Source organism: Poecilia mexicana, unplaced genomic scaffold (genome assembly GCF_051168715.1).
Source record: "Poecilia mexicana isolate PSO_F unplaced genomic scaffold, ASM5116871v1 scaffold_4, whole genome shotgun sequence".
In the NCBI taxonomy this organism is placed as follows: domain Eukaryota; kingdom Metazoa; phylum Chordata; class Actinopteri; order Cyprinodontiformes; family Poeciliidae; genus Poecilia; species Poecilia mexicana.
In genome coordinates, this window is record NW_028263373.1 from 7,141,451 (window position 1) to 7,164,824 (window position 23,374).

The 23,374-nt window shown below is 42.4% G+C and overlaps 2 protein-coding genes across 4 annotated transcripts in view; one reads left to right on the top strand and one right to left on the bottom strand.

The window, feature by feature from the left end:
* The window catches only part of ralgps2 (Ral GEF with PH domain and SH3 binding motif 2), an 85,788-nt gene that overhangs the window by 17,508 nt on the left and 44,906 nt on the right, over positions 1-23,374 (bottom strand). For all 3 annotated transcript variants that reach the window (XM_014992002.2, XM_014992011.2, XM_014991994.2), the window contains exons 7-9: positions 22,120-22,209; positions 21,879-21,971; positions 21,596-21,722 (exon numbers count right to left, since the gene is read on the bottom strand). In XM_014992002.2, coding sequence (XP_014847488.1) covers positions 21,596-21,722; positions 21,879-21,971; positions 22,120-22,209 — 310 coding nt within the window. The remainder of the gene's footprint in view (positions 1-21,595; positions 21,723-21,878; positions 21,972-22,119; positions 22,210-23,374) is intronic.
* On the top strand, positions 1,805-17,515 carry angptl1a (angiopoietin like 1a). Its single transcript, XM_014992042.2, has 6 exons — positions 1,805-2,353; positions 11,419-11,666; positions 11,753-12,361; positions 14,877-15,070; positions 15,822-16,092; positions 16,169-17,515. The coding sequence occupies exons 2-6, from the start codon at positions 11,477-11,479 to the stop codon at positions 16,354-16,356; spliced, it is 1,452 nt and encodes a 483-aa protein (XP_014847528.2). The 5' UTR covers positions 1,805-2,353; positions 11,419-11,476; the 3' UTR covers positions 16,357-17,515.

A 23,374-nucleotide genomic window follows, 5' to 3' on the forward strand; every position in this document is an offset into this window, starting at 1 on the left:
CATGCTTCACTTTATAGATTTCTATTTGTAAACCATTTTGTGAAGCATAAACCGCGAATGAAATGATGATGATGTACTTAGTCTATGTTGGTCTATGACATAAAATCCCCCTCCAAAAATAAATCAAAGATTTTAAGCTACAGAGGTGTGAATACTTTTACGACACGTTCATGTTCATCGGTCAAAGCTGAAAGCAGAACAGAACCGTGTTAAATAAACTCGGATGAAGAAAAGGGAGGGAAAGTGAGAATCAGTTTACAGGAATTTGGAGGCTCAAGCCGGGAATGTGAGAGACGGACAGGGGAGGAGGGAAAGGATCCCGGAGGCTTAGCTGCTTTCTGTGAGCAGCAGCTGGCTGGAACAGCAGCACAGCGTACACTCGTGTTTAGGGAACCTGTGGTTAGGATGGTTGTTATGCGCGTTCACATGCGCCGAAGCCAAGAGGATCAATAAAGGTCAGAGAAGTGAGGCGGTTAAACACGAACTCCTTCCCCCCTCCGTCCTTCTGAGTTTGCTGTTTAAAAGAGGATAAATCCACTATTCCTTTTCCTAGGAACATGACAGAGGTGATAAAAACAAAACAAGCTGTCAACAAGTCTCAGGCAACACCTGGAGCGAGCGTTCTGCCGGCACAGCGCCACAAATCAGTTTTATCTGGCCGCTTGCGTCCAGCTGTTCTCGACAGGAAGGCGCCCGAAGACGACCCCGGCGGCATAACAAGCAGGCCCTGTGGTTGCTACAGAAGACGGCTACGAAACAAGAGGACGACACGCTCAGGGGTCGTACACTTGTAAAAGTGTAAAAGCATTTTCAAGGTACGTTTTCAAACTTTTCCAGCACCACGTTTTGGATGAAAAGAAAGACTATTTCAATTCATTATTTACACCATGGATGTGGGCGTTCTGGAGGATGGATGGGTGGGTGGATGACAATATGCTGCTGATTAAATATAATCGGAGTTTTCCAAAATGGATTTGAAACATTACGGCCTATAATAGGCCAAATTATATTAACTACATTGCCGTCATTCAAATGCAAAAAACATTAAACTTGTTTTCCACAGACTTGAACTAAAAATGCGTTTGACTTCATTTCATTTCAATAAAGAAAGGTACCAGTTAAAATAAAAGATAATTTTATGCGTTGAAATGTTGGGACCTGACTGGTCCAAGAACAAAACACTGATTTAAAGAAAATTCAATAATGCTGTTTAATATATAAAATACAAGCCACACACATAAGACACCACTGAGCCATTGCAAATGATAAGCATTCATTACACTGAAACAATGCAAACAAATTTTGCTAGAGTGACTTTACTAAAATTATATGTTTAAAAATAATACAAAGCAAGCAAAAATAAAAATAAATCTAAAAAAACAAATGTTAAATGTCCTGGCATTTCATAAATAGAAATAATTTTGAATTTTGTAACTGAAAACGAGAAAAAAAAAGACCGTGAGAAAAAGTCTCTTTTTATTAGGTGTATGAAAATATCTGGTTTCATCTGAAAAGTAAGGTTTTCCAAATTTAGGCTTGTAATCAAACGCCAGATTGCACTTTATTACCAAACTGTACATTTTGAATATCAATCACTTTCAAGGACTTGATGCAGAAATTAATAACTTTCCAAACCTTCCAGAACACCTCATTAAAATTCCAGCCTTTTCCAGGGATTTCAGGCACCTGTACGAATCCCGCATCCAAGACAAAACATGATTCGTTCCTGCTGCTCAAAACTCAGCCAACAGCCTGACAGGCCTGCAATGTTTTAATCATTTCAAGTCACTTGCATAACAAGAGAAGCCCGACTGATATTGCTAAAGAAGCAAAGTTTAATGAAGCACCTCTTTGATTCTGCTTTATGGGTTTCTTTTCCTCAGTGACATCAGAGGGAGGCTGAACAACTCGTAAAAAAAAAATAAACCGAGGAAGGAAGAGAGAGAGAGAGAGAGAGAGAGAGAGAGAGAGAGAAAACACAAGCAAACCCCTCACAGCCCTCCCTCTCCGACATCCCCCCCTCATCCTTTGTGAAAAGCTCAAGGCATCAGCGGTTGGAGCTCAGTCCGATGAAGAGGCTGGCTTTTGAACCATGCCCCCAGCCTGAGCCCCGGAACAGCCGAAGCTTTGAGGAAGTAAGGCCTGCGCTAAAAGGCTGGCGGCTTGCTGCTAACGCACGGGACGGAAGGGGCGAGTGAGGGGGGGAGCGGCTCAAACCACAAGGACAAAGACACGAAAAAAAAAAAAGGGATGATTCCTGAGCAGCGGAACTCAATGAAACCTCAACACGACAGGCAGGCTAAACCATAACCGGAGAAAACCAGCACCGACCCCACGACTGGTGTCAAAGCAGGTAAAAGTTGCAGAAGTTTGTTGTGGGAATTGAGTGTGAATGAGTGTGTGTGTGTGTGTGTGCGTGTGTGTGTGTGTGTGTGTGTGTGTGTGTGTGTGTGTGTGTGTGTGCAGAGGTCTTGTGACTGGAGGCTGCAGCTGCAGACAGATATTTAGCAGTACTGCTTCTCCTTTCCACTAGAGTCTGTAGTATTCTGTAAGTAAAGATGTACAACACTGAGGATACTGGAGGAGATTTCAAAAAAGTTAAAAACCCTTATATGGATAAGTCTGGAAAGAAAGGGTGGGAACGTCAAGAGCAATGCATTCCAGAAACTCTCGCAAATGATGCTGATATGATCAGATGGAAAGATCAGATCACTTGCAGCAGGGATTGTTTTTCGTTATAGTTTTTGGAAGGTTGTACTGCAGCAGAGGTCTGACTCTAAGAAAGGATAGTTTGCATAGTGAAGGTCCCGTCCAGTCAGACATACAGATACATACTGCAGCTTCTAAAATCCGGCACATCGGAAGCACAAGGACGCAGCAATTCGCATCCCATGGAAGAAAGACACTTCAATCGCAAACTCTGGCTTCTCAGACAAAGCTTTGAAGACCAACTACATCAATCTGGTGTTTCCACATCTTACAAATGTGGAAACACATTTGTGGAAACACTCACTCGCAAGGGTGAATCTTCAAATGTTCCCACCGACTTCCTGCTGCGGTGGTTGGAGACATCATCTGCGAGCCCCAGACCCGACCACAAGCGACGCACGGCGGCCAGCAGGAAGAGGCCCGAGAAAATATTTCATAAGCTTCCTCGGTTTTCCCTCGCAGCAATAAATCCTAATATTGGTAACTCCAATAACTCGGGCTGAAGCAGAGAAGAAAAAGATAAAGAGGAGGTTGGAGGAATGGCCAGGACATTCCGTGCTGGAGCGCCAGAGAGCTTGGCCCCGGCGTTCATCGGGACCTTGAGGAGGAAGGAGGCAGTGTGGCTTTCAACGGGTCATTAGTATCCAACCAAACATCAACTATTGTCTTAACCTTCCACCTCTGCTTGATGTCGCTTCTGTGTAACGCTTTGGAAACTTCCCCTATAAACGGCAGTCAGGTAGGATGTTCTGTTGTAGTGCAGCGCCTGACCGATGGCTCATCCAGTCTGCAACAACCAGCTGTGGTCTTTGGATGACAGGCATGCGGGTAATCGTATTTTACTGCTGACGCTGAGCCTGCACGCTCCCACAGGAGGCAGAAAGCAATAGTACCAGTTGGATGCAGCCACAGATTGGACTGAAACCACTAATCCTGGCCCGCTGACCACATGAGGTCAGATCCAGCCACAGACCACCGCTCTGGACTCCTTATAGTGCCTCAAGCTAACAGACTTTATACATGAGGAGCTACTAAAACTTTTCTTTTTTTTTAAGGTTGCAGCGCAAACTCTGCAGCCACATGACGAAGCTCACTCTGAATCCCCCTTAATGAGGTTCTGGACACAGCCGAACAGACGGGTCACAACAGGGAGCGGGAGGTCAGCCAGGGGGTTGTCGGGGTAAACACAGGAGGCACGTAACTCAGCCGAGGAGCTGGGCAGGGGGGAGCACAGAGCTTAGGCTGCAAATTTACGAGCTCCTCCGTGTTGATCCAGCTAATAGGAGGCATGTGTGGCGCAAGGGTGAGGTGTGACTCAGAGGAGAAATAAATACCGGCCGAGAGACTGCGAGTCATCTCCCGAAACAGAAAGTTTAAAAGCCAAAACGGAACGCCGTATGCTCTCTCTTCCAGGCTCTCCGCTCTCTCCCGACTCCCCTCCAGATCTTTTTGGAGGCTGAAATATTTGGTCAAATCCAAGCATCCTCAAAGCAGTTCGAGAGGCAAGCCACCCGTCACCCCGGGCAACATAATACACACGAAACAAAGGCTTGGGAGGGAAAATGAGGCAAAAAATAAAAAAATAATAAAAAATTGTTGGGATTTGATAGATGAGAATAGATTAAGTGTTATTGTAGTGGAGAGATTTTATACTGTCATGGAAGAGAAATGTCAGAGGTACCAAAAACCCAGTTGGTTTTTAGCAGAATCAGCCCATACATGCGACAAGTGAGATGAACTTGTAAAAATTTCTTTTTTTCCCCCCCAACCATTAAACGCACCATGTTGCGCTTTTGTGGAAATCGTAGGAAGAGGACAGAGTTAGCCGTTTCCAGTAACTAGGAAGCAAATAAAAAAAATAAACTATTTTCTCCTGAAGCGTGCCAGCTGCTACAAAACAGCTTCCTGGTAATTTCGCAGTTTTGCCATTTTATCCTTGGAAAAACCCAACAGCTTGGTGCGTTTTCTGTCCAAAAGGTTATTCTGCTGCAGGGCGTAACGTCGTTCCCGCCCAGGAAACACTTCGTAGAACAGGCGAAGGAATGAACTGACCTCAAGCTGACTTCGGTAAAAATTACAGAAACTGAACGACAAACGTATTGATCTTTTTTTAGTACGTTTGAACTTTTAACATCAATCCTCAGTATATTAAGAGTAAGAAGAGTGAAATGTCTGCCTTGTATTGGGGTTACAACACAGGGACCGCCGCTCAGTTAGCCAAGCTAACCATGCTAATTGTGTTACTCACCGATACAAAATGCTAAAGACTGTACATTTGAAGAAAAATTACTGCTCCAAACAGAAACAACTTAAGAGAGATCTAAACTGCATTTAAAAAAAATATATCAAAGTCAAAACTTTACAAAGCCCAAGTATTAGAGGTCGGTCACAGATCTCTGTGGCTTAGAGTCCTAGAAGGAGAGAAAAAGTCGGCCTTATGTGAACCTCGGCCACCAGAATCCCATAAAGCTCCCCGCAAAACATATTTTTTCCCGTGGCTGTGAATGCTGTGCATGACGAGAAAGAGGGGGACCCCCGCTTCCCACAAAGGCCAATTGATTGGAGGGTGTGTGAAGTGTTTGAGTGGGTGGGTAAAGGAGAGGAAGGGTGGGTCTACACGCCAAATCCCACATAGAGACCTCTGACCCCAACATCAGCCCACATGTTTAGCATCTCTCTACACAAGAAGCAAAACAGATGAGCCCACCCCGTGGGGGGCCAGAGGGGCTTGTTTTTTTTTTTTTTTTTCCTTTACACTTCACTTATACGGCATAGAGAGGGATGAGGTCTCTTTGCCTAGAAAGCAAAACAAGCTTCTTTGAAGAAGGAGACAAACGGTTGGAAAAACATTTGAAGAAAAAAAAAAAATCTAACAAAAAAGAAAACATTAAGATATATCCGAGAGGCAGGATTTAATCTCTGGGAAGCTTTGCGGTTTTGTTTCAGCTTCCCTTTTATGAGTTTTCCTTCTTTTTATTATTCCTCAGCGTGCGGCGGTGGTGTTGTTGATTTCCACCCATTAATTGTTTTTCTAATGTCAGTTGTTTTTTAAGTCGAACGCGCTTCCTCTTGTGGAACCATTACCAAGCCTTTTGGCGAGAACATAAAACGTTGCGTGACTAATAATGTTGTTAATGCGTCTCTGTGAGCAGAAACGCTGCCTACTGACATCATGCAATGGATGTTTGACTGGAAGGAAGTTTGCATCCCGCTGTGCAGACACACAAAAGTTGACACATCCACGTTGGTTACCTTAAAGCCAAGTCGTTGTGGATTACAGTCTTCTCCTTTTGCTCTTGCAGACAAGATCTCTTCTTTTATTGCTTTTTTCCGAGAAACAGTGAATCTTTCAGGATTGTTGTTTTTTTTTTGTTTTTTTTTTCTTGTTTCTGGCTTCACTGGAAGAAAGTCTGAGGACCAGATAGGGGGCGGAGTGGAAGCACCGGATTTTGACTCTACTATAAAAATCCAAATATATTGTTATACAAGTTTATGGTTCCCTCCAGCAGCAGTCAGTCAGGCTGCAGACTGGTAAATCTTTGCAGGAGATCTCAACACCAGGAGCCCAAAGTCTAACGCAATGCAGATATGACTTTGGCAGACAAAACGCCTGCGTGTTTCACACTTGGTTGATAAGAGAGTAAAATACCAAGTCCAAGAGTTTCAAGAGTTTCCAACACAATCCACCGACAGTGACATTTATTTTTCAGTCTTATGTACAGAATATTTTTCATCACTACACATTTAGGACAGTTGGAGCCAACTAGCTGAAACATCTTTTATACTTTTTTTATGCCTACATTAATTTCTGTCAGTTTAGGGGTAATGCAGCACTGCCCCTTCCCTACCTGTTGCTGAGCACTGCAGAACAACAGGCTGAAATAAGGCTTCAACATGTATCTTTTGTCACAGAGAAAGACTCATTTGATTGTTTGGAAATATTTCCACTCACAAGAGAATGGAAACAACAATTGACAATATATGGGCGACATGACTGTAAAGCATCGGAGTTCAGGCTAGTTAACCACTAAACTAAAAACTCTGGCTTAATGTGCCGCTCTCCACATAACTGCAAAAAGGTATATTTTGTGCAGCACAGTTAACTACTACAACAAAATTCAAAATTATAACAGAAAAAGAGTAGATATTACATTATTTTGGCTGCAGCAGAAAACACTTCACCTTTTTCCTTTAAAGCAAATAATTTTTGTCCAAATACTTTGAAATTGATCCATTTTGTCCTAATATCGTACCTTGAGAATCTCATACCAGTTATATTTAAACGGCTGCATTAGGAAAATGCTTCAATGTTTTCATGCCATCAGCATCTCCACCATCTGGCCAATGCTCTAAAAACTTTGTGGAGGCACACATGAAAATCGAGTCCAAAGGTTCACAGTCAACACCGACTTTGCCTCCAACCAGACACCTGCAGTGAGTCAGATTTCCACACAAACAGTTTGAATTGCACGTATATTAATCAATTTGTTCGGGGAAAAACTGATATGTCGGTTGTTACAGGCTTTATGCCAATAAATACAGTGTAACCTGAGGCAGTAGGAGTGCCGCATGGCTGTCTTTGCGAGGTACATCTACCATTCGTATAGCAAGTTAAACAAAAATTCAAAGCCGATTTTTCCTGTCTGGAAGGTACGCAGGCAGCCAGTTTACTAAATGACTAATTTCCTCTTGTTCAGAACATGCAGGAAACAATTTAATATCGCTCTCCGACTTGAGGATCCATGAGCAAAATCAGCTGCCACACACAGGCTCAAGATGGATGAAATATTGTTTGTCTTGAAGGGGAAAAAAATGCAAACCGAGATAAATGGAGTGGGGCGAAAGCGTTCTGGAAAAGTTAGTTATCTCAACATCACCTCATTTCTGTGACGAAAGAGTGAAGATAAAGAGGGGAGTCTGTTTTTGTTTGCGTGCAGCAGTCTGGAGGCCCCAAACTCTCAACACTGACGGGTTTAAACAGCAAATCAACGAGGATATAATGAGCAGAAACGACCAATCAAAGCAGATATCGGATAATACGTTTTATTTGCTTTAAACAAAGAAAAGAAAGGAACATTGTTCAACTGGAACCGATTCCCAGCTGAAAGAGCGTGTTTGGTATAGGAAGTAGGTTCAACCCTTCAGACTGACCTTATTATTGACGTAAAAATCAAGAGACCCAAAGCAAAGAGAAAAGCATGGAGATAAAAAGCGAGTGAGGAGGAATTAAAGAGATAAACACATTTCATCATAATTAGGAGTTAGTATGGAGTGAAGACATCGTGGAGCAACAGCGAAGATGTTCACAGATGTTGCCAAAACACAAGCCAGGCCAAGTGAACTGAAAATCCTTTTTCCAGACGTTATTTCACTGCTTGCACAATGATATTACGACAATAAATAAAGTGCGTCGGCAAAAGCCGAGCCAACAAGACGAAGAATAATTCATATTAGCTTCAGGGGAAAAAGAATGTTTAAAGTTTATATGGATCCTTAAATTAATAGCAGGGCTTGTATTCCATATGTATTTCTATATAGATGAACAAGAATGTGATCGGAGAAAGGAAATGGAGAGAACCGCAAGTGAAACAAAGAGAAAAGAGAAGGCTACAGCTGATATGATAAAGTAAATAGGATTTCTCTGAAGTTATGCTGATGGCAACTGGCCAGGCGGGATAAAGAGCCATAAGTTATTTTCTGAACACTGCTTAGCTTTTCTTCCATTATCAGCATCCTGAGCTTTCTCTTTAAATGCTCATGATTTGTTTCTGCCTCGCACCAAAGAACCCAAAGCTCTGTGCCGTGCAGCAAAATCATTTCTTCAAGATCAGAGTAAAAATGTCAGAATAAACCTGGCCACAAAGAACGGCTGCAGTACAATAACAGCACCCTGCAAAAGTATTCATACTTTTGTCATGTTACGTGCAGATTTTAATGCATTTTCATAGATTTTATATGATATGCCCACAAAAAGTAACGCATAATTATGATGTAGAAAAAAAATATTTGTTTTCGGCTACTTGAAAATAGTAATTTGTAGAACTACCTTTCTAAAATAATTTTTGTTGGCATAAAATGCCAACAAAAAATTTGTGGCAGAACCATGAATTTGTTTTTTTTTTCTTTTTTGAGAAACAAATTTGTTTTAAGCCGACATTGCAGACTCTATACCTTCATGTGACCCCTCAGCCTATCCTGGAATGTCTTTGATATGTTGTGGTTTCATGAAAGACGTGAGGCCCTTCATAGTCAAAGCAAATGCACTGGAGGAATTCAGACTCAAAAACATAAAAAATAAAATAAAAAATGAGGAGTAGCTGTGTCCGGCTCACAGATGAACTCCAACTCTGACCGTCTCGTTCATGCCCACCTAGGCGTCTTGCGAGCAGAGACTTTATAAAGCAAAGAAAAGACACACAGGAGAAGAGATGATGCTGGTAAAGTCATTAGCAGCTCTTACTGAGGTCAGCTGGGATACAGTACCTGGTTCTGCTGTCAGACACACAGTCTGCTGTAAAAAAAAAAAAAAAAAAAAAAAAAAGTAGAAAACCCCAACCATGAAAAATTAATAACGTCTCCGAATAGTCATGCAAACACACACACACACACACACACACACACACACCCCCACACACACACACACACACCCCCACACACACACACACACACACACACACACACACACACACACACACACACACACACGGAGTATTCAATCACGTAGACAGCCGTGCAAGCTTATTGCAAACGAGCTGCAGCACTGGCTGCGCTCTGGTCTCTCCCTTCAACATTGTTCCAAGTGACATAACGGCCAGAATTCCTGAGGAACCACAATGGCGTCATATGAGAGACACACGGGGCCTGGGCTTTTCGGGGCGGAGGCGCGGCTCAGCGATGTGGCACCGCTGGGAGGGCCAAACGGAGTCGGTCTTACACGGCTCGAGGAGATGAATGCAGGCGTAGCGGGTCTGGTGGGGTTGTGTTTTTTTTTTGCTGTGTTTGTATAGTAAACAGAACAAGAATCGATGGGGGAGGAGAATGAAGGATGAAGGTGCAGAGAGCTACACCTCAAAGATAAAAAAGGACTTGCTTTGTTTCACACCCCTGGGGTGACAGGCTGCCACGGTGTGAGCGTCCCCTCAAATTTTTCAAGTAAAACACAAATACCGCCTGCTGTCCGGCATCCCCATCGGCATGTTTAACCCGTCTCACGGGAAGCTGCACAGGAATTTAGGGTCGGGGGGGTTGGGGGGGCTTCTGCAGGTGGTTGTGGGATGGGAGTGGATGGCATTGGGAAAAGTTGCTGGTTATTGTGCTGCTACCACTGAAAGACTGCATGGGCGAACCTGAGAATAAAACAGTCATGTACAAAACATATGAACCTTTTCATGGTTCTGACATAACTGTACATCAACTTGTGTTTATGTCCACCCCATTGACTAATGCCTCTAACCAGAATCCAGCAACAACTTGGCTTCAGAAGTCACCTGCATGAGATTTAGGGTGCATTCACACTAGCCCCGTTTACTCCACTTTAATCGAACTCCGGAAAGTCCAGTTCATTTGGGGAGGTGAGAATGCGCAATCAAACTCTGATGTGGACTAAAAAAAGGGAATTCTGGTCCGCGTAAAAACCTGGGTCTCAGTTCGGTTGAAGTGACCTCTGGCGCGGTTTGAATGCGTTGTGTGAATACAAACGGACTGGAGACTGCAAGGAAGTGAACTATAGTGCTGGGCAAACTGGGTGAACACAACCAATGCTTATGCGTGTCTTGCATTAGCGGGAGAAATGGCTCACGGTTCTTTACCAAAGACAAAAGACAAACCCTAAAATCTGGCGCTACTCCATTTTTGTTCACATTTTGTAGAAATAGAAATTACGTTCAGTGTCTTCAGAGATGTTCGTGTTGCTTTCTTGGTGCAGCGCCAATAATAAACAGTCATGTTAATCTGAAGAGTCCTTTCAAGATATTTTGCAGAAGCCATTAAAAATAAAACAGCTGTTTTTGGGGAACTTTGCCTCCAAAGAAATGAAATATGTGAGCAAGTTTTAACTCGAAAAGCTAGTCGGCTGGCTCCGTCTCTAGAGATAAAACATGACCCACACTACAGCGCTCCAAATGGAGGAGTCTGGTTTGAAGTTTTATTTATGCTTATTTACATATCTCATTTATAAACAAACCGAGAAAGAAAGGCTCCTTCTCCTCAAACTCTAGCCTTTCTGTTTTCCAGAGACCACAACTAAGGCATCCTGAAAAGTTTCACAAATGCCTCCAGGAAAGAGTTTTACAGAGCCTTATGCCTTATGTTGTACTGTTAAAGAAATGTATTCTAAGATCACTGGAGAAAATGCAAGCATAAGGACACAAAGACAAAGTAGCGGGACTTCTGGATCAGCTGGTCTTATTAGAGGAAATTGAGCAGAAAAATGAGCAGGGTGTCAACTGAGAATTCATTGGAGACAGAAAGCAGACGTCATCCAGTTGGCCGGACAGAGAAGATTCTTTATTTCACTCCTTCCACCCAAAATTTATTCAGAAGACATCTTTGCTACTTCAGGCTTGTCAATTAAAAAAAAAAGTCCTATACCTACTCATTACAGTGCAGTGAAGGTTGGTCCAGGAATAGCACACAATAAACAGCCTTCCTGGCTTCACTCCTTTTGTTAGTCACTGTTTCCTTAACTCATAAGGTCTTGTATTCTTTCAGGGAGGCCTGGAGGGAGCCCCAGTAGCCGTCCGTCAATCCATCCAGCCAGCCGGCAGCGATGCAGGGGCCGATCTGGAGCCTGTGCGCCTTGCTCTGCCTCTCTCTGTGGGAGGAAAGTTTCTGCAGGAGCTCAAGGGACGCCCGGAGAACCAAAGAGTTCTCCCTCCAGAGGAGTAAAAGAGCCGCTCCGGATGCGGATGCCAAAAAGTGTTCCTATACATTCCTGGTGCCTGAGCAGAGGATCACAGGTACACAACATGCAACCCTTTGGACGAATGCCAGTTTGAGTTACAGCTTCTTGTTCCTCCCTTAAATGATTCATTTCTGTCATCAGGTCCGATCTGTGCCAGTACAACAGGCCCCGAGCCGGACAAGGACAGAGTGACCCGCATGGACATCGCAGATGTGCGGGAGGTTCTCAACAAGCAGCGGCGCGAGATCGAGACACTGCAGCTGGTGGTGGAGGTAGATGGCAACTTGGTGAACGAGATGAAGCTGCTGAGGAAAGAGAGCAGGAACATGAACTCCAGAGTGACGCAGCTCTACATGCAGCTGCTGCATGAGATCATCCGGAAGAGGGACAATTCTCTGGAGCTGGCCCAGCTGGAGAACCGCGTTCTGAACGTGACCTCGGAGATGATGCGACTGGCTTCGCGGTACAAGGAGCTGGAGGCCCGCTTCGCCACCATGGCCGGCGTGGTCAACAATCAGTCCATTCTCATCGCCGCGCTGGAGGAGCAATGCATGAGGACGTTGGGACGGAGCGAGCTGCCACCAGTTCCTCCGCTGGTGCAGGTGGTGCCGGAGAACATACCCCTTGATAACCGCTTCACCAATGAGATCGTGAGGAACAATCGGGCCTTCCTCAGAGACTCTCGCATGGAGGCACCTACCGCTAGACCCTTTGACCCCCCGCCACCTCAAGGGACGATCACCTCTGACGGTATGTACCACTTCACTGTGATTCCCCAGTGTGTTTTTGTTCATTATGTAACCCACTTAAGCACAATTAGCAAAGGAAAGCAAATTAAAATGCTTTTCCTCTCCCGAGTCAGTAGTGCTGAGGCACAGTTGGCTTTCCCTTGGCATGCTACAGAGGCAGTGAAATCATGCATTCCTCTGTTCCCACTTGGCTGTCTGTACTGGCTGCACTGCCTTCAACATATGTACTACATTAGAGGGATGTCGACTTAGCCTCTTTGAACAGCTCTGGGAGACACCTAAGGCTCGGTTTGGGTCAGAAAACACGCCAACTATAGGAGGCATTGTGAGGTAGAAGAAGAGTCACCGATCTGACAGCATATCAGAAATTCATCAATCTACAGGTGTCTGAAACAAACCGCGAGTCCTTTAACACAAACAAGGTTTTCCCCCCGAAGCTAATGCCAATTTCCCAGAACTCGTCTCACTGTGACATCTGAAACGGATCATCTCTGAGATTAAACTCATTTGCAACTTTCAAATTTTACTTGGAGGGAATTCCTAAACCTCAGTTATATTTTTGCTGGCACTGGGAGTATGTCGGGGAATGCTGACGAGGTTTGTCCGACCTGTAAGTGAAATGGACGAAGCGTTCATAACATCCATGAGACAGAAGGAAGACAGAAAGCTCTTCCGGACTAAAGGGTGGTGACCTAGTAGGGGGCTATCATGTTTTCTGAGGCAACTTATTGACATTAATTGGACCCGTTATCTAGAAGTTGCTTTAGTCGATGCTTCCACTGTCCTCACCCTCACTGTAACTTAAATAAGGCTTTGGAGTAAAACGTAATGGAGAATTACGTCCAAAAATTTGGAGACATTTAGTGATGAAGGGACAGGAACCTGAAACTTTCCAATTTTATCCAGATGTATTTGATTTTCATAGTGGTTTGCTTCATCTATTTACCTCGTTTATCAGCTGTCTTGGAGTACTGGCATTGTTTGTGAAACTTTGGGGAAATGGAGTTTCTCCTGCAACTTTGGGACATTTCTAATCAGCAGATTAATCAGACTGACCTTGATTTAAAATCGATTTCACTTTTTAATTATTTTTAATTACCCAAGCACAATGTGAATTGTGATTCATTCCAAAGTTTAATGGATATTTTGCTGCAACTTCCTCGGAGATCTGTCGGTCATTCACCGTTTTTCAGAAAGCAGGTGTTTGTCAAATTCTATTGATTTTTAGCTCCAATACTGAGAAGCAGAGGTGCAAAAAGGAAAAAGGCAGAGGTGGGAAAGTTTGTCTAAGAGGTAAAAAGGTGGGTGGAAGGAATTTTACTTCAATGGTATTTGAATGAATCCCAAAAGAAAGAGACAGCAATAAAAAAAAGAGACAGTAAAAGTTAAATTTTTCCATTTCACCAACTATTTATGCACAAGCACCATAGACGGTAAAATATCAAACACGACTTCTAAATAGGTTCCATGTAGGTTCAGCAGAACTGTAATTACACCCTGCAGGACCACAGTTTGGTCTACTTAAACACGTTTTAGGCCAGTATGTAACATTTGATTTATTTTTAGCCTCAGCCTGAGGAACCTGACGATGTTTGAAGAAGACACCGCTGGACAAAAACAAGCGTGTGCCCTTAGGTTTTAGATTTCTGCCCAGAGGCATGACACTGGGTCCGTTCAGTTCAGAGACATTCAAGAACCAATCTACCAAAAGCCTGTAGGGTCTTTAGAACCCCAAACCCCCAACACACGCACACAAAGCCTGTGTTCATGCTGATCTAATAACTATTCCCACAAGGCGGAAACAGCGAATATATGTTGGTATAGGTTCAGCTGGTTCAGTTTTGGGTAAAGCTACATAATAGAATCAATTGAGGCTTTAAACCCTATCCCCAGATGAATACCCGTGTACCAATTTCAGCATGCAAATTCATAGAAAGACATCTTTAGGCCAGCATGTGTTTGTTTTTGGACGGCCTAACTAAAAGCAGAGCTCACTTTAACAGTTTCAAGCCAACCATAGCAGAACAAGGTATACAAATATAGCAGATTTTTCCAGTAGTGATTGCACTTAGTTTGATTTGTCTCAAAAGTTGAACGTTGGTGTCAATGTCTTGAGTGTAATAATACTGCAACCGAGAAGACCAGTGGAATTTTCTAATTGTTGCTGTGTTAACCATTACTGGTGCAAACCAATAACAAATGAAGGAGTATGTTTGCAAATAGAGGTAGGTAAAATGAAACCCCCATTGTCAAAAGTGCAAACAAGCAATATACCTGCGACTTTCTTCACACTTTACATCTCTAGCAGCCACATTGTACAATAAACACAGGAAGCGACCTTGATCTTCCCAAATTCAACTGGGAACTTTGAAAATATGAGGTCAAAACTCACACCAAGTCACGACTTTCTCTTCTTAGTCACTCATCAACCGAATTATGTTTTTTGTTTTTTTTTTGTTTTTAAATCAAGTACTCACTTTGCTTCAAGAATGACCTTATTGACTCTCTCACCACAGGTCCTTTCAAGGACTGTTACCAGGTGCGACGGGCGGGTCACTCCACCAACGGCATGTACCTGCTCAAGACTGATAACACCGAAAGCCTAATCCAAGTCTGGTGTGAGCATAGCCTCGACAACGGAGGATGGACAGTGTTGCAAAAGAGGAAAGATGGCTCTGTCAACTTCTTTCGGAACTGGGAGAACTACAAAGTAAGTTTAGTAATGAAAGGATTTCGTTTTAAGAAGGAAAAACTAGTGAACCTTTCCCACAGTTTATGCTATCGCGCCTTCATCAGTGACCCAGTCTGAGCAGTTCAGTTTAGAGACTCTAACCAAGCACTTACCCCAATAGAATAACATTCTACACGGTAAACTTGCAGCCAAGAAAAGCATCCAGAGACCAACAGATGCAATCTCCAAAGACTTGGAGGTTAAAGTAGCTCCCAAGTTGCCCTCAGTGCTTTTTACCCTGAGATGATAACCAAAAGAAAACTTATTATGAAACTGATACCTTTCCCCTCAACAGAAAATGACACCAAAATCTGCAACTAAAAGCTACTGGTCTTGGCTTTCTTTTTCAGGAATAAAGGGGAAGGAAGCAAAGAGGTTCCCTCGGTCATAAAAATCAGGCTTTAAAGTAAATACTTGCGTACTTTTTGAAACGGAAACAAAGGTTTGTCTAAGCAGCTCTGACTTTGCAGCATTTACTCTCTGCCTGAGACTTTTAGCTAATTTGTTGGGTGAGAGGTTGAGGATCACTTTAGAGTCCCAATTGGAAGCAGATGTGAACTCGTGTTGCTTGATTACAAGGCACCAGCTACATTAAAATTCAACATTCTGAAATTTCATTAAACTCATTCAGGTTTAGAGAGTTTGTGTTCTTTGGACTGCACAGCACCTACCACTAATGCCGTACTGAAAACGCTGTGACATTTAAAAACCTACTTCCTGTTTCCTACAGAAAGGTTTTGGCAACATAGATGGTGAACACTGGCTTGGGCTGGACAATATCTACAGCTTGGCAAAACAGGGTGACTACAAGCTGATGGTAGAGCTGGAGGACTGGACAGGGAAGAAGGTGTACGCCGAGTACAGCAGCTTCTACCTGGAGCCCGAGAGTGAAGGTTTTAAGCTGAGGTTGGGGACCTACCAGGGAAATGCTGGCGACTCCTTCAGCAGCAACAACGGCAAACAGTTCACCACACTCGACCGAGACAGGGACGAATTCTCTGGTAGGTCGACACGGACAAACAATCTTCACATACCCACTGATTTTGTCTCCTGATCCTGTGTTCTTTTTCTCTCCAGGAAACTGCGCGCACTTTCATAAAGGTGGATGGTGGTACAACGCTTGTGGTCAGACCAATCTGAACGGAGTTTGGTACAGTGGTGGAGTCTACCGCAGCAAATTTCAGGACGGGATCTTCTGGGCGGCCTACGGAGGGGGCTTTTACTCTCTAAAGTCTGTCCGTCTCATGATCCGGCCAATCGACTGAGACTCGGGATGGTGGTTCATCCTCGCTACATCTTCAACCCATAAATAAATAATATAAAGTGGCGGAATCAGGAATCTTTGCCATCATAACAGAGTAAAAAACAGCCGAGAGACATCGGTCTATTGCCAGACAACAACAACTCCAACAGAACAGCTAAAATGAAGACGGATCATACTGCCTTCATTAAGTAACTGCTCTCCTATGATGTCAGGCAGTTACGGGCCATCAGTCTCCCTGAGGCCATTCAGTATTACTCCAGTACGTTTTACTTGATTCTGTTTTTCAAGACCGAGTATGTAATAAAGGAAAATAGTCATTTACTACAGACATGAGATCTCTCTTGAGCAGCTAATGATGACTTATTGAAAGTAGTGCTTCTTATATCAAGTGGCACCGGATATTTGTGCAACACAGTGGTAATGAACAATAGGAGTTGATGCCATTTTAATTTGAAGTGTTAAAATGCCTAAAACAAAATCTAACAACGGAAGATGGATCTTGCTCAATTTACTGTCAAATTGTTCGTAGGATTATTATTATTTTTTTTTACAGTATCCAAAAGAAAGTGAACTCATTGATATGTGTGCTTGTTGATTGTGGATAAGGCTGAGCTGGCTTTAGTATGTAAATATTGTTGGCTTTAATTGTTTAATTTAAAAAAAGAAAAAGGTATGACTCGACTCAGGCCTCATGTTCAGTGTTCCCACTCTGCCATTCTTTGTTGTTATTTATCAGTGTATTTATAGTAACTCTAGTCATCTCTGGCAATTTTATATCTCTTCTAGTAACGGTACAAATGTTCTTATGTTTTTATCCCGTGTAGAGGTGCATTAGAAACCCCAGAACAGATGTACGCAGGGGGAAGAAAAAAAACACAAGGAGTTGCACGTCTGTTTGACAAGCGGATGGAAAACATATGATGTGAACTTACAGTCATCCAAGAAAAAATAAAACACTTAAAAAAAATCTTGAATGATCTTTCAGTAATATTCTAGGACTGCATTGATTTTGGCCTGCAGATGTATTTTGTTTTATTACAACCACAAATTTATTCTGACTTTTCGTAATTGACCGAAACAAAGTAGTGTGAAGTGAAATAGAAAAATAGGCACGTCTTTCAAAATGTATTTTCAAATAAAAATCGCAACAATGTGAAGAACGTTTACAGTCAAAATCTGTTATCTTACTACACTTGAATAAATACAAAATGAAGAAGTCAGATCATGGAAAAATGGAGTGATGGCCTCCTATATGAGATTATCATCCCTATGAAACTTGGTGGAGGCATAATTATGCTGTGGGATTGCTTTTTTCCCCTAGTAGGGACTAAGAAACTGGATAAAGTTGATGGGAAGATGGATGGATGTGAAAGCGATAAAAAGCTGCTACATACACACACGCGTTTGTAGCTGACATAAAATCCCAATGGAAAAAGTTTGCGAATGTGAAACAAGGTAAACTAATGTATAACTAAAATTACCAAAACTGTTCAAATGTACAACATTACATCCAGGTAATATATATATATATATATATATATATATATATATATATATATATATGCTAGCTTTGAAGTCATCTTAGCACTTCAATAAATATATAAATACCGCTGGATTAAATCATTTAAGCATCGTGAGAAGGATAATTCAGTTTATACATCCCCAAGGCACTTCACAAAATAAGTAAATAAATAAAAGTCAATCCATAAACATGGACTGAGGCAGCATTTTAAAATTCACATTGTCCTTGGATGGAAAAATGGAGAGTTAAACCAACGGAAAACCCCCCCCAAAAACTTTTCATGGGAAAACGGGCCCATATCAGAGAGAGAGATGTAGATTAGAGCGGATGTTAATTAACGCTGTCATGAAGGAATTTAGTCTAAATTGAAAGCTGAAAGAGACTGTAAACTTGATAAAAACCAAGAAACATCTGGAGAAGACTCAGAGGAACATTCTTTTCACATGAAGTGTATATTGGGAAAGAAAAAAGTAGTAAAAAGAAGATAGGCATGTGTTGAAATGGGGGCTCTTCTCTGAACATCTTCCTCAAGCAGCACTGAAAATCAGAACAGATCGAAGTTTTCTGATTTAAAAAAAAAAAACAAACAAAAAAAAAAACTAATAAGACCACAACAAACTCAACACAATGTGCCCCATTATTTCAAAACAACAAACCAAGAAGGCAGATAAACCTGCATCAAAAATGCGGCACAGTCGCAGGGGCCCCGGCCTTGGCGAGGACCGGCTGTACTGGCTCGCAACACGTAGATCCGCGTGTCAAAAGAGCCAGATGGGAAATTAGTCTCTTAGTTGGCTGACGTTTTTGATCTGAGACAACACTTTAATCCTGATGTTTTCCATTACGTTGGTTGTTCCATGCATGGCTGTCCGTGTCCCACGGCAACCGTAACTCAGAGTAAACACGAATGAAGCCCTAGTGCATGCTTCTGGCCTTCGGCGAGGTCTTTCTCCACTGAGCGATGCCAAACATTAAAAGAAGCATGGATCAGCTTATCATTAAGCACAATACATTTACACAGGGACCATAAAATATTAACAAGGCAAGTTACCAAAGCACCATGTATTTTCATTGTTTCTCATTAGTTTCATTGAGAACATCAGCTTCCATTTTAACAACGGCAAAATTAAAAAAGCCGAACCTCAAATGCTTATTTGGAGAGTTCAATTACTTTTTTTTTACTGTTGACCTACCTGCTGAGATATACATCTAGTTTCAAGCTCGTTAAAGTTAACGGCGTCGTGCATTCACAGAGGAAAAACAAACTCGGTTACTGGAGACAGCCGTTCCCCTTTCGCCCCACCTGCCAGAACAAGAGGTATTGCTTTCAGAGAAGCACATCGTTTCTGTGCCTCGGGACAGACTGCGTCCGACTTCCAGCTGGCACGTTAACGGACTGTCCTTGTGTAACCGCCAAACGTCACTTTGTTTTGATCGAGTACAAACCATTGTTGGATTTGAGATGTGGATGCTATGGCGATATAGCGACACATCCAGCTCATGAGAGAACGATGCAGATGCCAAACTGGCATTTAAAATGCCATTTTTGTACTTTATCAAATCAAAGTAATTTACTTCTTAAATGAAAATGCTGGTAAATAAATATCAACTGGTAAAAAAAAAAAAAAAAAAAAAAATCAACTGGTAAATAAATATTTTTTCAGAATAAGATTTTTTTTAACCTCCTCTGAATATTTTCTGTTGTTCAGATTTATTTTTGAAAGTGACATTTTTGTGATTACATTTAACGACTTTATTTTAAGACTTCTTAGCACCTTTACCTGGGGTGCCGATAAGTGTGGTGTTAAAATACAGTCAATTTTATGTTGCAATTTAGATGCAAAGGAGCAAAAACATGACTCAAAGTTATAAAAGCGTCCCAGAAATACATTTTCAAAATGTCAAAACCTCCCGTCTAGAAAAAAAAAACAGCAGCCATTCTCCTGCGAGCTCTCACTAATTCAGACACAAATGAAGCGAGTTCTCGTGTGCAAAACACACCAGGAGGCCCTCCCCCAGATGTATTATTTATGCAAGCAGTGGTGAAGCTTACATTCGCAGAGAAGCTCTGGAACAAGCTTCACCGTTTCCAATCTCTCAAAGTGATCGAGAGAATTTATGATGCAGGGAAACGTTCCAGAGCGAGCCAGTGGCGATTTCCCCCCTCTAGGCCAACTTGGCCCGTTTCATCCCCAAAGACAGCCAGACGGTCAACGCAGTACACATGTGTTCACATCACTAAAACGCTCATCTCATAGGGAAACACCATCCCACTCATACACTAATACTCGACGAGACTCCACCCTGTGACAGAGCAGCTGGTCGCAAATCATCCAAACGCTTAGCGAACGGAAAGTCCTTCCCTTCTAACACGCAGTGAAGACACACAGTTGAAGCCACTTCGCAGCCCCGAGTTTGCATTCGTCTCGAGGAAAACGGCCACCTCCGGCTTTCTGTAGCGACGATAAAGCTTTTGGCCTTGTGTCTGTGTTTGTTTGTGCATATTTAAGTCTGCGTGCTCGAACCGCCAACAGCAGCGATGAAGCGGGATCTAACAGCTAAAGAGGAAGAAAAAAGACAAAACAAAACTGTTTGGCAGTAAAGAACACCAAAGTCATCATCAAGCCCAAACAAGAACAAACAGTACGGCAGTAAAACCACGTACATGGACGCGAGCATTTCCCCCTGCGCTCCTCATCAGGGATTCCTGTGTGATGTCAGCGAGTCCAGCCAAAAGTAAAAGAAAGCTTTTACATATAGTAGAGGAAAAAGAGGATTTTTTTTTCCTTCCCTCTTCTTACTGATTCATGCGTTTGTTCTTGCTAAAAGGAACCTTGAAATGTTTCTCAACAGAGCACCAAATTTATGAGCGACATTTACTCCTCCTCTCAGTTCAAAGAAGCCAAGCAAAACAAACAAAACAAAAAAAAACTAAGAGGCAAAGACAGTGAAACGAAGGAGCAGAGGGAAAGCTAAAGCTGCAGCAGAAAGGTACAGCAACCTGAGGAAAAGGGAGAACATTAAATGATAAAACACGACCGACCGGCGTACTTAATAATCCGTACGAAGAGAATGCCACGCACAGCTGCGGAGTCAGTCAGATGCTTAAATACGCCGTTAATCATAAACCTGAAAACAGCTCGTAAAGTTTAAAAGGCTGGATTTTTAACACGACTCAGAGACTTTTCAATACCGTTTCAAAACAGGCAGGGTTGACAAGGATCAATGTCAAGAATCTAGTTTCTAAAGGGTTTTTCTTCGGTTTCTAGAAGCCCAAATCTGAAAAAAAAAAAACGTTCTGAAGAAAAGGACCACAAACGTGATGAGCAGCTGAAGAGACGAAACCCAGAGCTACTGATGAGTGACCACAGAGACAAATCATCTTTAATTTTTCATTAATCTGCAGGAATCCTCTCTATGAATCAGACGTGTTGTCTTCCTGCTACTTTTCCCCTGAATAAGCATTTCTGGAAAAGCTTAGCCGCACATTTGGCTGATTAACACCAAGCCTGCTTTGCTCAGACGACCAAATAAAACTTAATTCATGAATGTTAATGTTAAGATCTAAATAAACCAACTTTGAAAACAGACAAATTCGACTTCACACGTGAGCATTTTATTTGTAAGTAAATAAATGATAAGGACTTCTGCTTATTTAATTGTATCATACTAGAGGTGATTTGTTGTTGTTATAGGTAGAAACGTTGGTTTCTCTTACCTAGGTATGGTATGCAAGAGACCATGCTCTGGCTGCTGATGAAGTCTCTCAGACGTTTGTAGTTGTCTTCTTTGGACATCAGGTAGTCGAGCCGATCAAACGTAGACTTGTCCTTTCGACTCAGTAGCTGTTAATAATAAGGCAAAACCAGAAGGCAAGAAAAGGGAATTAGAGCAAAAAGGATTTTAACAGTTACTTTATGTCAATTAAGCTGCCATATTTCACTGGAAGTGGTGTGAAGCCCAGTGGGCGTTCCATGACCACATGAGGTAAATGCACTCACCGCCCACGTTTTTGTGAGCCTGAAGATGGGCGCACTTTGTAACCCCGACACCACCGCCATGACAGCGTGGAGGTTGTTCATGTCACACAGTTTCTGTGAAAGGTTACACGACATCGAGCAGACATTTGGACACGTTCGCACAGTAAGACAGTTGTGCTCTGAATTTTTATTTTATTTTATTTTTCTGTTGCACATTCACAGTCAATCTGATGCTTAATAAAAATCAATGATGGCAACATACCTTGGCAGTGCGGATGTACAGACTCAGCACTTCGGCTCGGATCTTCAGCGTTTGAGCGTGGAGGATCTCTCTTACCACCCAGAAACTTGTCTAAGAAAAAAAACAAAACACACACACACACCAACAGAGATTACTGCACCAAGCAACACAAAACAAAAAACCCCTGCCAACAACAAACAAACTGGGGAAACCATCAAAAGTTATAATCTCCGAAGCAGAATCAGGACTTCAGGTATGTAAAAACAGGGATTGTTCTCCATCATTTGATGATCGCTTAATCTCTGAGCCAAAGTTGCAGCAAGCCGTGACAGCTCTGGGCTCGGCGTGGTCGAAAGCAAAGCAGTTCACCACAGGACAGATCGTTAACAGCAACGCCCCATTTAGGCCAATTAGAAACGAGCTCTTGATAAAAAAATAAAATAAAACACAGGATCACAATCAGTTGGTAGATACACTCAAGAACGCATGAAATGCCAATTGATAAAGGAGGAAAAGAGAGAAAAAAAGCAAAACAGCAGGCACACGTGTTTGTTCAGAGCACTTGGCCAGACGGTGAGGGATGTCGGAAATCTGTCTCTTTGGGGAAACTGCTGGCAAGACAAGATTCTGATTGCACATACGCAGTTAAACGGGTCAGTCAATCAATCTTGTTGAAACCCTGGGGATGGATGGAGGGAATGGGAAGAGGAAAAGGAGAAGAGAGAGGGAAAAGAGGGGATAGTGGGAAGAGAAATTTAACTTGAGGACTGAGGCCAGCAGCTGTCTGGACATTGTGTTCTGAACAGAGAAACAAAAAAAAAAAAAAAGCAGTCTGTCTATCTTCGTGTCTTTGTCTGAGATAATCGTACTTTTAACTCCCACACTGTCTAAATTTAAACTTCTACCTTTTAAAATCTGTGTAGAGGGGCAGTATTATGTTTTTTATTCATAGCACAATCAAATAACTATGTTAACTTCAGTTATTTAAAAAATGCTACATCTAAAATATGACTTAGAAGAAGTGTGACTTCATAAATTAACACTTTGAAACTGCATGTATTTGCCCAGTTCCACCAGGCAGCTGCTAATTGCTGCTGGCTAGTCTTAAGGAGCTAAATCTGAGTTTATACTGGCTTTGATTTTCCTGGCAAGGAGTGGTGAGAGCATCTATCCCCTCATTTCTGCTGGCCTATAAACACAGAACCAAACTCAAACCAAGTTTAAATTACGAGAACAAAGTCTCAAAAATCGCAGCAATAGTGTTTAAAATGAAGTC